General features: G+C 52.1%; 2 protein-coding genes across 2 annotated transcripts; both read left to right on the top strand.

Moving 5' to 3' along the window:
- Positions 1 to 741: 741 nt before the first annotated feature.
- Positions 742 to 5472, top strand: LOC132206556 (ferritin, heavy subunit-like). The gene is made up of 4 exons (XM_059640773.1): positions 742 to 843; positions 3282 to 3428; positions 4759 to 4884; positions 5317 to 5472. The coding sequence occupies exons 1-4, from the start codon at positions 742 to 744 to the stop codon at positions 5470 to 5472; spliced, it is 531 nt and encodes a 176-aa protein (XP_059496756.1).
- Positions 5473 to 7679: 2207 nt separating this feature from the next.
- Positions 7680 to 15432, top strand: LOC132206470 (ferritin heavy chain A-like). Its single transcript, XM_059640661.1, has 5 exons — positions 7680 to 7781; positions 12291 to 12437; positions 13948 to 14073; positions 14534 to 14671; positions 15313 to 15432. Exons 1-5 carry the CDS (start codon positions 7680 to 7682, stop codon positions 15430 to 15432), a joined length of 633 nt encoding a protein of 210 aa, XP_059496644.1.

Below are 15432 nucleotides of genomic sequence, written 5' to 3' on the forward strand. Positions count from 1 at the left end.
ATGCACTTAATGGCACCTACAGCAGGATAATAGTGACCTGGGAATAACACAGCAACGCTCCTGGTTAAATGCTGCCATTTGATTGGCTCTTGCTGCTAAAGCCAGCATTGAGCCCACTAAGCTGCTCCCTTGGTTCCTCTGAGCTTCCCCCACGGGGAGGGTTACTCCTGATGCAGGTTGATTTCACCCGATCACATTGAAGGAGCAGTGTGACTCAGGGAGGAGAACTGGAGATGCTGACTTTCCTGAATGGCTGCTTCCTTTATCTTTCGAGGTGTCAGAGATCGTGGTTTAGGGTGGGGGCTGTCAGAGACATCCTGGGGAATGTTTCAGGGAGTTTTGTAGCGAGTGCACACTGCAGCCTTCACTGAGGTGTGGGTCTTTAAGGCACTGAATGTATTTGTTCCACCACATAAAGTGTTTTATTTTAAACAATCTTGAGTCTTGGCTGTAGAATCTGTGAATCCGTGCAGTGCAGGAAGAGTTTGTTCAGCCCATTTAGTCTGCACTGATCCTCTGTCCTCTGAACAGCATCTTGTTCAGACACACCCTGTCTTCTTGCCCCCATCTTTCTATCCCACAGCCATTGCAAAGTAAACTGCATGTCTCTGGACTGTGGGAGGAAAGGAACCCACACAGACACGGGGACGATGTGCAGCCTCGTCAGAGTCGCCCATGACTGAAAGTAACAAAAACAGGAGCAGGTGGTGAGAAAAGTAAAGCAAGCTTTTCCTTTATAAGATGAGTTCCCAGATCAGTCAGAACTGTCACCAGGATTGTGAAGCTGCTGTCAAAAGGCAGATTAATGTGGAGCTCACTGCCTCCTATCTCTATCAGTCTTTGGTGAGTGCTGTCCCTGTGGGGTTAAAACTTGATCTATGATGTTGAAGTAAATGGTTTCTCTTGAATTTAATTAACTGGACCCTCTCTCTTTGTAGATTGAGTTTTGTAGTCCTTTCCTAAATATTAATTCAGGATAAGGGCAATGTTACTATACCAATGGAGTTTGATAATGATGTACTCTGAAGCTGGGTCCCAGTTGGGCTTCAGAGATATGTGGAGGATGAAGTGTCCCTGGAGAAATTTGCCAGTTTGGTGTTTGAATTGGCAGTAGATGTCATTCCCTCTAAGATTACCAAATGTTGGTAGGGTTACTTCAGAAAGGTATTATATTGATCAGACTGTGGGACTAGAATCACCCACTGGCTAGTTACCCTCTTTCTGACAGGTTTAAGTATCTGATTTTATATTTGCTTGCTTTTGTGGTGATACTTAAATATCAATTCTGATATTGACAATGATAATTCCCTATTGCAGTCTGCTGTGGCTAATCTGAGCAAACCGACTTGAGGTTAGGCTGTGAGTGACTGGTATCTGACTTTTTAAAGTAGATCTCAGATGAGGCCTGCTTGGCATTTTGCACTCTCATCATGAGATGGGTGTGGCCTATCCCTGAACCTGTAGAAAGTTGATCTGCTTTAGTGTGTGGCGTGTTGAAGCTTCTGCAAACCATGTTTGCCTCCTGCCCCCTCACCCACACCCTGCATCCCCTCGAGCTGCTGGAGTCTGAGATTCATGGTCCAGTCTCTATGCCATCCTGATAGGGAACAAACTGTCCCCTTTAGCCAGGTGGCAGTGAACCTGTAACTTTCCAATGGGTAGAATGTTTCAGACAGTAGGAACAGCGGATGCTGGAGAATCTGAGATAACAAGGTGCAGAGCTGAATGAACACAGCAGGCCAAGCAGCATCAGAGGAGCAGGAAGGCTGATGTCTTGGGGCATGACCCTTCAGAAGGTGGGCCTAGGCCCAAAACAGCAGCCTTCCTGCTCCTCTGCTTGGCCTGATGTGTTCATCCAGCTCTACATCATCGTATCTCAAGGGGTAGAATGTGTTTGGAAGGTGTGTGTTGAAGTAACCTTGGTGAGTGCTGCAGGGGACCTGGTAGATAATGGACCCTGAAAGGAGGTGGTGAATGCAGTCCCCATGAAGTGGGCTGCTCTGTCCTGGATGGTGTCTGCATCTTGAATGTTGTAGCTCCACCTCCACAGACACATGGAGAATCTTCTTCACTCTCAGCTTTTGTCTGTTAGAAAGAAGATGCCTCATGACAGATGGATGAAGCCCGTATAAACTCCATTTGGGAGGTGGGTACAGCTTTCATTGGTGAGCCAGTTGACGGGTTTTAATTACTGACCAGGGTCCCAATTCCCTTGGGGAACACGTGTGCCAATTATAAAATCCTTCCTATTCTCTCCTGCCACAGCTTGTTCCTACCCCGTTAAACAGACAAGAAATTTTGTTTGACTGCTTCTACATGAAGACAATAACTTCCCACCAGGCTTCCTCGACAACAAAACTCTTAGCTCCTGTTTCAAATATCAGAAGAATAGCCCTTCATAAACCTCAAGGCATTGGATTGTGAATATCTCGGTTCGGAAGTGAGTCACATGTGGGTGGACAAACAACAGAACGGTGCCAGCTGGGATAAGCCAAACTTTGTTGTCCAGCTTTGTGTTAACTAGTGACGTTAGATCAGCCATTATCTGTAGATACAGGTCACATTGGTTCTTTCTCTCCAATGTTTGACCTTCCCTCAGTTTGATTCAATTTGTTTTGTTCATGTGACCCTTGTTCTCCCCCTTCTGGATGTGAGTGCACTAATTTTAGTGTGCTATAAACTATAACTGCAACAATCCAGAGGCAGTTACTGGGTAGGTTTTCCTTTGCACTATCTTGTTGTCGCTTTCTCTCATTCGCCTCTATTATATCTTGTAGTCATAAAATATACCGTACATTCAATCTCCCTGGTTTTGAGGCCACAGAAACCTTGCTTCCTCCTGGTTATATTGTTACAGCAGTGTCTAACATGTATTTCCATGCCAGCCCCAAAGGAGCAATAGTGTTACAGCTCCCCTACTCAAGTATAGCCTGCACTCCAGCTCCTGGTGCTTGTTTCAGCTGTTTGTTTGGCACTAATATTGTCCAATTCTAATGAAGGTTCGTGAGTGCAAACATGGCTGGATACAAGAAGAGCTATAATGCTGTGCCAGGCAGCCTGAGCAATTTACTGTTTGTTTTAAGCCAAACTTTTGCCAGTTTCCAACAGGAAATTGGGATTGTTCTGTTTGATCCCAGTTGAAGGATCTGCTGGACAGCTGGACATCATTGGGTTCTCAAACATGTTCACATACCAGGCAGTTAGTTTGCTGCAGAAGGCTGAACTAGAATTTGGAGTCAGTGCTGTGTTTAATGGGCTTTAACATGTTATCTCCCTTCCAGATGTCCTACTTTGACCGGGATGATGTGGCCCTCCCCCACTTCTCCAGGTTCTTCAAAGATCAGTCCCGGGAGAAGCAGGAACATGCAGAGAAGCTGCTGAAATTCCAGAATCAGCGTGGAGGCCGAGTCCTCCTCCAGGATGTGAAGGTTGGAGTTGGGTGGGAGGGTTGCAGCTGTGGAGGAGAGAATGGCAGCTCTTGTGGTGCTGCTTCCTGTTGGGATGTGAAAATCCTATTTTGGCCTGGCTTCCCTGTTTGATTTCTTTTGAAGGCAGTTTCTAAACAAGCCCTATTGTCCACCATGTCTATGCTGCCCACAAACATCAAACTAGATTAACACAATTTCCTGCACTTAGTCCACAGCCGACTATCTTCTGGCATGAAGAAGTTGTTGAGATTAGGCTTCAATGTTGCTGGAGTAACTGCCTCCACTGACCCCACAGGTAATGCATCCCATACCTCTCCCACCCTCGACTGGGTGGGTGGGTCCTCCAATCTCCTCAAACCTGTGCCATCTGGTCTTCATGTCTGCCATGGGGACTGTGTATTGTCCATCCTCCCTGATCTTCCACACTTCCATCAGATCACCATCCCAGGCTATCCAACCTCCCTCTCATCATTGTATTTTTGTTGTCTTTTTTTGCTTCCATCTTGGGCCAACATCCTGATGACCCTCACCTGTACCCCCTGCAGTGCCACCTTGTCCCTCTGATGGTGGTTCTGGTCACCACACTACATTCCATCTTTGGTCTGGCCAATGCTGCCATGTTTGTGGCAAGACTCATCCTTTCTACTGAGCCCCAAATCATGGAGACCAGCATCATGTCAGCCCCTTCCCCACTCTGTCTACCTTTGCTGAACCTTGAGGGATGGACTTGGGCATTTGTTGCTTGTCCCTTTTACTGTAAGCACATTGCTCCCTTCAATGAATTAAATAGTAGTGATGTCTGATCATCCTGCTCAGACATGGATGAAGCCACCAGCACAGGTGAGACATAGATGCCTGGCCTGCAAGGTGCAGATTGGTACTCTACCTCAAGAGCCCTTGAGACTAAGGTGTCAATGTCCTGATCTAAACGCCAAATGGGCACTGGTGCAAACAGTTGAACTTTGTGTGAAATAAATCCCTAGCCCACAATGACTTCATGCTTCAGATCAAGGATAAATGGAGCAAAGTGAAGTCACTTCACAAGTAATGAATGTGGGTTTTAGGGGTGGCACAGTTGCTCAGTGCCAGGGACACAGGTTTAGCTCTGGCCTCTGATGACTGGTGCTTACATGTTCAGGTTTCTTCCTACAGTCCAAATATGGGCAGGCTGCGTGAAGTAGCCATGGGGGAATTGCAGTGCGAATGGCTCAGGTAAATCTGAGATCTTCTTCAGAAGGTTGATTGCAGACTCAATGGGCTGAATGGCCTGCTCCCATGCTGCGGCGAGTCTCTGATTCTGAAGCTTAACTGTTCCTGTTTCCATCCTCAGAAGCCTGAGAGGGATGAGTGGGGTAACAGTCTGCAGGCAATGCAGGTTGCCCTGGATGTGGAGAAGAATGTGAACCAGAGTTTGCTGGATCTACACCAACTCGCCACAGCCCAGACTGACCCTCATGCAAGCTTCACCTCTTCATTCTCATCACTGCCATGCCTCCTCAACTTCATTGGTTGGTCTTTGTGGAGTGGAAATTCACAGACGTAACTTTGTCCAGATGCTACATTGTACCTTTGTCATCATAATTATGATGACAATGTTAAACTGCTCAACACCGAACTGAAATAGGAATTTGGATTACAGTCTAGTGGGAATGCTGATGTGATTTTTGGCTGCTGAATTGGGGATTGTTGCACTATACAAGACAACTTGGAGCTCTTTAAGAAGGTGAGATGAAGCAGCTGAAATGTCCTCACTGGCACAAATTCTCCACCTGTTAGCTAGATTTTCAGGGATGTCTAGAACTAGCTATGGCTCAGTCTTTTTCAGTAGGAATTGTGAAGTTGTCTTGGATAGTATAAATGTACCAAGTGTCATATTCCTCTGTTGCAGCTGTGTGACTTCCTGGAGACTCACTATTTGGATGAGGAGGTGGAGATCATCAAGCAACTCGGGGACTACATCACCAACCTGAAGCGCCTGGGAGCCCCTGAGAATGGGATGGGAGAGTACCTGTTTGACAGGCTCTCCCTGGAGGACAGCAGTTAGTGTGGCCTGGAGTACTGTCTGCTTGTTCTGAATGCATTCCCCACTTCACCCTGGGCAACCCGTCTCCTTCCAGGGAGAAGAGGCTTGTAGCAAAGAATAATGGCTGTACCAGCTGAATGCAAATGAATAAAATCATTTATGATCTTGCTTATTGTCCATCATTCAGAGCACTGGATATTTTGGGAAATGTCTTATTGAGCTTGAAGGCAGTTCTCTTTCTGTAATTTGGCTGACCCAATTACTAATTGGACATGAAAACAACCTTTCAATGGATGTATTTACTCACTCTCGATCATTGCACAGTAACTAGACGGACTTCCTTTTTCTCATGACACAGGAGACTCGAGACTTTCCCCTCTAAGTAGGATGAGGTTGGTGTTTCCCCAATTGTGGGGTGGAAAATCTTCCAGAGGTCAATTAGTACACTTCTGGATACTCTAGGTTCAATTGTCGATCAGAACTTGTCTTCCTTTTTGAGACAGGAAGTTCCCGTACCTGCTCGAAGGGATAAACCAGACGCCCATTCCATAGGATGTGGGATATCTACGTTCAATGCCAGGTTTCCCTTCCTGCAGCCTCCCCTCAGTCACCACGAGCAATGAGATTTGTCACTTGGACACTAATCTAATGGGAAGACAAGTCTGTGATTTGGAGGCTGGATCAGTTGACAAAATGCTGGCGGAAGTAGATATATCAAGTTCTGCTCTAAATCCAGTTGCAGGAACCAGCTAAGTTAGGAAAGACACAGGCTTGACTCATCTGGTGTAACCTCCCCAGTGAGGCCCTACCATGACCAGTATTTTCTATTCTCAGCATTGTTGTTTTTGGTCTCCTGTGGATGTAGCCTAGGGATCTTGGAGCCGGTTATGGATCAAAGCAGGACCAGCACTGGAGGCCTGTGACCTTCTCTTTCTCCCCATCTCTTGTTCCAGCCAACTGCAGTTGCACCCCCTACCCGGTTAAATCCCTCTTGACATTTCTGAGGGAGGGTGGCTGGACTCACTGTGGGTTGGCTTTTTCATTCCTCCATCTGAGTAACATAGACCGCTCCATCTTTGCTCAAGAAGGAGTCAGTTCACACTGGGGCTGAGCTTTTCCCAAGAGCAATCCAAAATTGTCTTTACTGTGGCATCCTCCCCTTCTTCCTCCTCCTTTCTCCACCACACCCCACTTCTCTCCCAGCATTCACTCCAACAAGCTGCCCAGCCCAGATCTGGGAAAATTCAGCCCAACCGTTCACAGAAGCCACTTACCAAGAGGTCAGCTGGAATTCCCCTGATCTGTATGGGATTCCAATGTCTGCTCTCGATGCTAACAACAGGAAGTTTTAGTTTTTGCTGTAGAATCCCTCAATGCGGGCAGATGCCATTCAGCTCATTAAATTTGTAATGACCTACTGAGCAACCTCCTGCTGGGGGACACCCTATTCCCTTAATCCCACATTTCCCATGGCTAATCTAACAAATCCGAATGCCCCTTGTCACTGTCAGCAATTATCTTTGCCAATCGACCTAATCTGCAGGCCACTGGATTAGGGGAGGGAGTCGGAGCAGATGGTGGAAACCCATGCAGACACAGGGAGAATGTGCAAACTCCACTCATGTTGCCAAAGGCTCGAATTGAACCAGAGTCCCTGTGGCTGTGACGTATCAGTGCTCACCACTGAGCCCCCATCACGCCCAAAAGTACCAAACAAAAGGGGGAGGCAGTTGCACAGTCATCAAGTCGTACATCATGGAAATAGACTCTTCTGCCCACACAGTCCCTACACACCAGGTTTCCAAAACTCTGTAGTGCCATTTGGCCCATCTTCCTCGAAGCCATTCCTTCCCCCATAAGTGTCCAAATGTCTTATCAAAGTGGTAATTATACGTCTATTTTATTCTCATTTTCAGCTTGATAAACTTATACAATTTGTTCTTGCACAGGAGGTCAAAGGTCATTCAGCAATTCCATCATCCACCAGTTGTCAATTCTGGTTTCTGGATCCAATTCCCATCCTGCACTGATTGGACGTGGCAACTGATCAATTGATTAACAAGAGTGATTGGCCATCACTGATGATGTCATTTCCTGCTCAAAAAATGAGGGTCTTCTCCTGGAGTATAAATAGAGCCCAATGGCATTGCTATTTTAGGTGTAGCTGATTTTCTTTCTATAGTTATAATTTGGTTTTGTTGGATAAGGAAAGCTGTTTCTATCACAAAATGGCCTCCCAGATCAGTCAGAACTATCACCAGGATTGTGAAGCTGCTGTCAACAAGCAGATTAATGTGGAGCTCACTGCCTCCTATCTCTATCAGTCTTTGGTGAGTGCTGTCCCTGTGGGGTTGGAGTTACTTCTGTTATGAAGTGAACTGTTTTTTTTAAAACAAACTAGATTAATACTCTTGTATAATAAAATGTGAGGCTGGATGAACACAGCAGGCCAAGCAGCATCTCAGGAGCACACATTTAGCTTTTGTGCTCCTGAGATGCTGCTTGGCCTGCTGTGTTCATCCAGCCTCACATTTTATTATCTTGGAATTCTCCAGCATCTGCAGTTCCCATTATCTTTAACACTCTTGTAGACTTGTTTGTTTTTTTTGTATCTCTCTTAGCTATTTCTTGATTCAGCGTAAATGTGGTGATAATGGGATATGATACTGATATGCAGCAACTGAGGACCCAGTTGTCTCAATGATATATGGAGGGTGAAGCATCTTGTGATTTATCTTAGAATTCCTTTTAGGGCTGTGATTGCCTATAACTGGCTGTGGCTCTCCATAATTTTCTAAACTACTGTCAAGCTTTGATCCAGATAACCATTGGCTAACTATCTTTTTTAAATCTGCCTTGATGTATCTGCTTTAGTTTTGTGCATGTAAATAAACAAACATACTGGTTTTGGTATTTACAATAAGGTGTTGTAGTAATTTGACAAATCAGATTTTTTTAAGCTGAACTCAAGTCCTTGAGGTAAGACAAGCTGCTCCCTGCTTAAGTAGGTCTCCAATATTATTTTGGCTTTCTGTGCTCTATATAATGAAGTGGGTTTGATCCATCACTTAACAACCTATAGAAAGTTGACTTGTTATAGGTGCCTGCCCCCCCCCCCACCCCCCCACCGACCCCCGGCCCCCCCACCCCCACCCCCCCCACCCCCCCACCGACCCCCGGCCCCCCCACCCCCCCACCGACCCCCGGCCCCCCCACCCCCCCACCGACCCCCGGCCCCCCCACCGACCCCCGGCCCCCCCACCCCCACCCCCCCCCCGGCCCCGGCCCCCCACCCCCCCCCCGGCCCCCCGGCCCCCCACCCCCCCCCCGGCCCCCCGGCCCCCCACCCCCCCCCCGGCCCCCCGGCCCCCCACCCCCCCCCCGGCCCCCCCCCCCCCGGCCCCCCACCCCCCCCCCCCCCCGGCCCCCCACCCCCACCCCCCCCCCACCGACCCCCCCACCCCCCCCCGGCCCCCCCCCCCCACCGACCCCCCGGCCCCCCCCCCCCACCGACCCCCCGGCCCCCCACCCCCACCCCCCCCACCGACCCCCCCCACCGACCCCCGGCCCCCCCACCCCCCCACCGACCCCCGGCCCCCCCACCGACCCCCGGCCCCCCCACCCCCACCCCCCCACCGGCCCCCCCACCCCCACCCCCCCCCCGGCCCCCGGCCCCCCACCCGGCCCCCCACCCCCCCCACCCCCCCCCCGGCCCCCCACCCCCCCCCCGGCCCCCCGGCCCCCCACCCCCCCCCCGGCCCCCCGGCCCCCCACCCCCCCCCCGGCCCCCCGGCCCCCCCACCCCCCCCCCGGCCCCCCCCCCCCCCGGCCCCCCACCCCCCCCCCCCCCCCGGCCCCCCACCCCCACCCCCCCCCCACCGACCCCCCCACCCCCCCCCGGCCCCCCCCCCCCACCGACCCCCCGGCCCCCCACCCCCACCCCCCCCACCGACCCCCCCCACCGACCCCCGGCCCCCCCACCCCCCCACCGACCCCCGGCCCCCCCACCGACCCCCGGCCCCCCCACCCCCACCCCCCCACCGGCCCCCCCACCCCCACCCCCCCCCCGGCCCCCGGCCCCCCACCCGGCCCCCCACCCCCCCCCCCGGCCCCCCACCCCCCCCCCGGCCCCCCCCCCCCGGCCCCCCACCCCCCCCCCGGCCCCCCCCCCCCGGCCCCCCACCCCCCCCCCCCCCGGCCCCCCACCCCCACCCCCCCCCCACCGACCCCCCCACCCCCCACCGACCCCCCCACCCCCCCCCGGCCCCCCCCCCCCACCGACCCCCCGGCCCCCCACCCCCACCCCCCCCACCGACCCCCCCACCGACCCCCGGCCCCCCAACCCCACCCCCCCCCCCCACCGGCCCCCCACCCCCACCCCCCCCCCCCACCGACCCCCCACCCCCACCCCCCCCCGGCCCCCCACCGACCCCCCCCGGCCCCCCACCGACCCCCCCGGCCCCCCACCGACCCCCCCCGGCCCCCCACCGACCCCCCCGGCCCCCCACCCACCCCCCCCGGCCCCCCACCGACCCCCCCGGCCCCCCACCCCCACCCCCCCCCCCACCGACCCCCCCCCCACCGACCCCCGGCCCCCCACCCCCACCGACCCCCCCACCGACCCCCGGCCCCCCACCCCCACCCCCCCCACCGACCCCCCCACCGACCCCCGGCCCCCCACCCCCACCCCCCCCCCCCACCGACCCCCGGCCCCCCACCCCCACCCCCCCCCCCCACCGACCCCCCCCACCGACCCCCGGCCCCCCACCCCCACCCCCCCCACCGACCCCCCCACCGACCCCCCCACCGACCCCCCCACCGACCCCCGGCCCCCCACCCCCACCCCCCCCCCCCACCGACCCCCGGCCCCCCACCCCCACCCCCCCCCCCCACCGACCCCCGGCCCCCCACCCCCACCCCCACCCCCACCCCCCCCCCCCCCCCCACCGACCCCCGGCCCCCCACCCCCACCCCCACCCCCACCCCCCCCCCCACCGACCCCCGGCCCCCCACCCCCACCCCCACCCCCCCCCCCACCGACCCCCGGCCCCCCACCCCCACCCCCCCCCCCCACCGACCCCCGGCCCCCCACCCCCACCCCCCCCCCCCACCGACCCCCGGCCCCCCACCCCCACCCCCACCCCCACCCCCCCCCCCCCCCACCGACCCCCGGCCCCCCACCCCCACCCCCACCCCCCCCCCCCCCCCACCGACCCCCGGCCCCCCACCCCCCCCCCCCCCCACCGACCCCCGGCCCCCCGACCCCCCCCCGACCCCCCCAAAAGGGGGCTGCTGGAACAGAACATGCTGAGGCTATTGACCCAGAGGTGAAGAAATAAATGTTCTTCCTTTACCATTTAACCAGATAAAGAAACAAACTGGCTCCTCCCACCATGTGGTGGTGCCCCTGTGCCCTTCCAAGGAGTAGAATGTGTTCAGAAGGTGTTGAGGTCCCCTTGGTGAGTGCTGCAGGGGACCTGGTAGATAATGGACCCTGAAAGGAGGTGGTGAATGCAGTCCCCACGAAGTGGGCTGCTCTGTCCTGGATGGTGTCTGCTTCTTGCACGTTGCAGCTCCACTTCTCCAGACACATGGAGAATATTCATCACTCTCTGGGCTTGTGCCTATTGGAAGGAAGTCCTATCTAGGGACATGAGGATAAAGTCCCTATAACTACCTTTTTGGGAGGTGGGAGTAGCTTTAACTAGTGAACCAATTGTTGGGTTTTAGTCACTGACCACTGTCCCAACTCAATCGGGAATCTTGTGTGCTGATAATAAAATCCCCACTATTCTTCACCTTCTACAACTTAACTACCCAATTAAACCACTTGTTTAACTTTTTGTTTGTATTTGAGGATTAAACTAACTTCTCACCAGGATTCTACCAAAGAACAACTTCTTCTTTTGATGTCAATAGACTGTTCCTAATCAGCAGTAACTTGTTGGATTGTGAATCTCAGTTGAAAAGTGAGTGAAATGAGTGGGGAAAACAATAGTTTAGCCTCTTGGAATAAGCTAAATTGAGCTCTCCAGCTTTGAACAAGTCAATAATCTATAGGTCACACAGTCCTGCAGATACCATTAGGTCTCCTGAACATTGGATCTTGTTTCAGTTGTGAATTTTAATGCTTTGCTTTGCAAGCTTCTGGCAACCTGAGTGCATGGCATAAACAAATGTGATAAACTATTGCTGCAACAAGCCAAAGGCTGTCACTGGGCAGGCTCTCCTTTAGCACCAAGATTCTCCTAATCGCCCTCATTCTCCTGCATACTGCAAACAGCATCTCTTGTAGAGCTGCTTTATGTAAAAAAAAAAAATACAGTACATCTGATCCAATTGGTTGCAGAAGACCTGTACCTACCAGCTATATTAATGTCCAGCATCTGCATGTTACTCTAGCACCAGGGGAGACATGTAATGACTGGAAGTTGCCTGACCCTGTGCACATCCTGCATTCCAGCTCCTGGCACTTGTTTAAACCCTATTCAGTTACCACTTCCATCCAATTCTGGAGGCTAGATGGTAGAAATGTGCTTTCAGCTTTTCTATCCAGGCTGTGCCAGACACCCCCCCCCCAAACAATTCAGCAGGGTTTACAAACCAAAACACTGAATTTGCATCTTACGTGGAAGAAGCTGGGGTTGTTTGGTTTCCTCCAATTAAAGGAGCTGCTGGCTAATTTTGCAACACCATTAGTGAACATTGTAAGGTGTCAACAATTTTCAGCTGATTGAATCATTAGTTTGCTTTCGACGAAACCAGTCCTCCAGTTCTGAGCATGAGAAATGGGGTCAATGATGTGTTTAATGGGCTTTAACATGTTATCTCCCTTCTAGATGTCGTACTTTGACCGGGATGATGTTGCCCTCACCCATGTCTCCCGGTTCTTCAAAGATCAGTCCCAGGAGAAGCAGGAACATGCAGAGAAGCTGCTGAAATTCCAGAATCAGCGTGGAGGCAGAGTCCTCCTCCAGGATGTGAAGGTTGGAGTTTGGGAGGGGGGCATGGTGTGGTGTGCAGGAATGGTAGCTCATGGTGTTTTCTGTTAATAGTGACAAGATTTTCATGTGGTAAAGGATGTGAAGGTTGGAGTTGGAGAAGGCAGGCAGTGGGGAGGAGATGTGAGAAATGGCTGCTTATGGTGTGGTTTCATGTCCTGAAAGAAAGTGAAAACTGTTTTGTTTGGCTCCCCTCCTTTTGATGAAAAGGCAAGAAATCCTAGAAACAAGCCTCTTGGCTCCCCTCCACCTGCTGCTTCTCCACCCCCCCCACCCCACCCCACCCCACCCCACCCCATGCTGACCCGATAAACACCAAACCACATTAATCCCATTTACTGCACTTGGTCTACAGCCCCCATGGCATTGGTAGTTGTCTAGAAGCTGCTTAAATATTGCAGCAGTAGATGCCTCCCCCACTGCCCCACCCCCCCATATTATTTTTCCACTACCCTCTGGGCAAAGGATTCCTCTAACCTGCTGACTCCTCACATCAGTGCCCTCTGGTCTTCATGTCTCTTTCTCCCCACCCCCTCATAGCAGACACTCCCCATCTACTATCAAGACTCCACACTAATCAAATGCCATCACATAAACATCTCAACTGACTTCACTCTGAGGATTGGAGTGAGAAATCTAATCTCTCCTTTTAATGGATTTTTCAGCCTTTGGGCAACATCCTGGTGACCCTTCCAGTGCCATTGTGGCTCTGGTCACCACACTGTGTATTCCACCTTTGCATGGCCAATGCTGCAAACTTTGTGACAAGACTGGAGTCCCTGTACTGCGCCCCAAGAAATGGGGAAGGGCATTGTGGAAGCCAACTTCCCCATCCTGTCTACACTTATGGATCCTTGAAATATCTCTAGTCTTGTTCTCTTGGTTCCTTTTATTGTCAACATATTGCTGTCCCTTCAATGAATTAAATAGTAGTGATGCTTTTGATCATTCAGGTCAGTCCTATATGAAGCCATAAGCACAAGTGGGACTTCAACCTGGGCCTATGCTCCAAACCTAGGGACAGTACCACTGCATTACGAGCCCTGGGATTAAGTTGTGAATATCCTCCTTGGGATGCCATCAGATGGGCACTGACAATTCTGTGCAAACATAACTCTTATCCCCACTATGACCTGGTTGTGAATTGACTCTCCTTTCGGAAGAAGCAAATAGGGCTAGGTGAAAGCAATTCCTTAAATAACTGATGTGTTCTTCCTAAGGACTTCGGGGATGGCGGTGGATAGCACAACTGCATCAGTGCTTGGGGCACAAGCTTAATTCTGGAGTTGACATGTTCACCACATCTCTACATAGGCTTCCTCCCACAGTCCAAAGATGTGCAGGGTAGGATAGGCCATGAAAAATGCAGGATTACATAGCTGGAGCTAGGACCAGGTTGGATGCTCTTCAGATGGTCATGAGTGGGCAGAATGGCCTGATGCATGCTGCAGGGATGTTGTTTCTGAGGCTTACCTGTCCTTCTTTCCATCCTCAGAAGCCAGAGAGGGATGAGTGGGGTAACAGTCTGCAGGCGCTGCAGGTTGCCCTGGATCTGGAGAAGAATGTGAACCAGAGATTGCTGGATCTACACCAACTCTCCACAGCCCAGACTGACCCTCATGTAAGCTTCACCACTTCATTCTCATCACTGCGAGACCCTCAGGGCAACACTTCATTGGTTGGTCTGTGTGGATTGGAAATTCACAGGTGTGCACTGATCACTTTGGGTCCATGCTGCTGAGCAGTTGTTACATGGTGATCAGTAATGAAGTGAAATGGGAATTTGGAAGGCAATCCATTGGGAGTGATGAAGTGATATTGGCCATTGAATTCCCATTCTCACTTGGGAGCATTACAGTGGAATGATCATTGTCCATCACCATCCAACTCAGCTCCACTTCACAAACAGCAAGATGGAGCAGCTGAAATCCTATTGTCATCACCGACACAGATTTTCCAGGTGTTAGCTAAATTTTCAGGGCTGTATGGAACTAGTATGGTAAAGCCTGTTTTTCAGTGGGAATTCTGAAATTGTCTTGGATAGTGTTAATGCACCCAGTTGTCATATTCCTCTGTTGCAGCTGTGTGACTTCCTGGAGACTCACTATTTGGATGAGGAGGTGGAGATCATCAAGCAACTCGGGGACTACATCACCAACCTGAAGCGCCTGGGAGCTCCTGAGAATGGGATGGGAGAGTACCTGTTTGACAGGCTCTCCCTGGAGGACAGCAGTTAGTGTGGCCTGGAGTACTGTCTGCTTGGTCTGAATGCATTCCCCACTTCACCCTGGCCAACCTGTCTCCTTCCAGGGAGAAGGGACTTTTGTAGCAAAGAATGTAATGGCTATACCAGCTAAATGGAAATGAATAAAATGATGTGTTGATCTTGCTTATTGTCCATCATTCAGAGCTCTGAATACTTTGGGTGATAGCTCTTGCTTGAAGCCAATTCGTTTTCTGTCATTTGATTGGTCCAATTTCTAATTGGATTAGGCAACCCTTCACAGAATCGCTCACTATCCCCACATTAGAATGTAACTCGATGGAGTGTTTTTTTTTGGTTAGTCCTGTGGAAATTGAAGGTGTTTCTTCTCCAAATAGGATAAGGTTGGAATTTGTCAATTGTGGCATTGGCTTTCTTCTAGAGGACAATTAGTGCACTTCTGGATATGGTGGGTTCAACTGTAGCTCCAAGAAATTATCTTCCTCTGGTGACAGGAAGTTCCCACACCTTCTAAATAGACTTCTCTACCCAGCCTGATAGAATTTGGGATAGTGGTGTTCAATTGCACATTTCCCTTACAATCTCTTCCCCGCCTCAGCCATCCTGCGTACTCAATTATTGCCTGAATGATGACAGCAACAAAAAGTGAAGACAGCCCTTTATCTACTGACCCAGCTGCCTGATCACCAAGGTCTAAAGGAAGAGGCCCAGCAGGCTCTGATTTCAATCCAGCTGGCGGAAGCAGCAGAGCTGTGA

This window comes from Stegostoma tigrinum, chromosome 38 (assembly GCF_030684315.1).
Source record: "Stegostoma tigrinum isolate sSteTig4 chromosome 38, sSteTig4.hap1, whole genome shotgun sequence".
NCBI classification, from domain to species: Eukaryota; Metazoa; Chordata; class Chondrichthyes; order Orectolobiformes; family Stegostomatidae; genus Stegostoma; species Stegostoma tigrinum.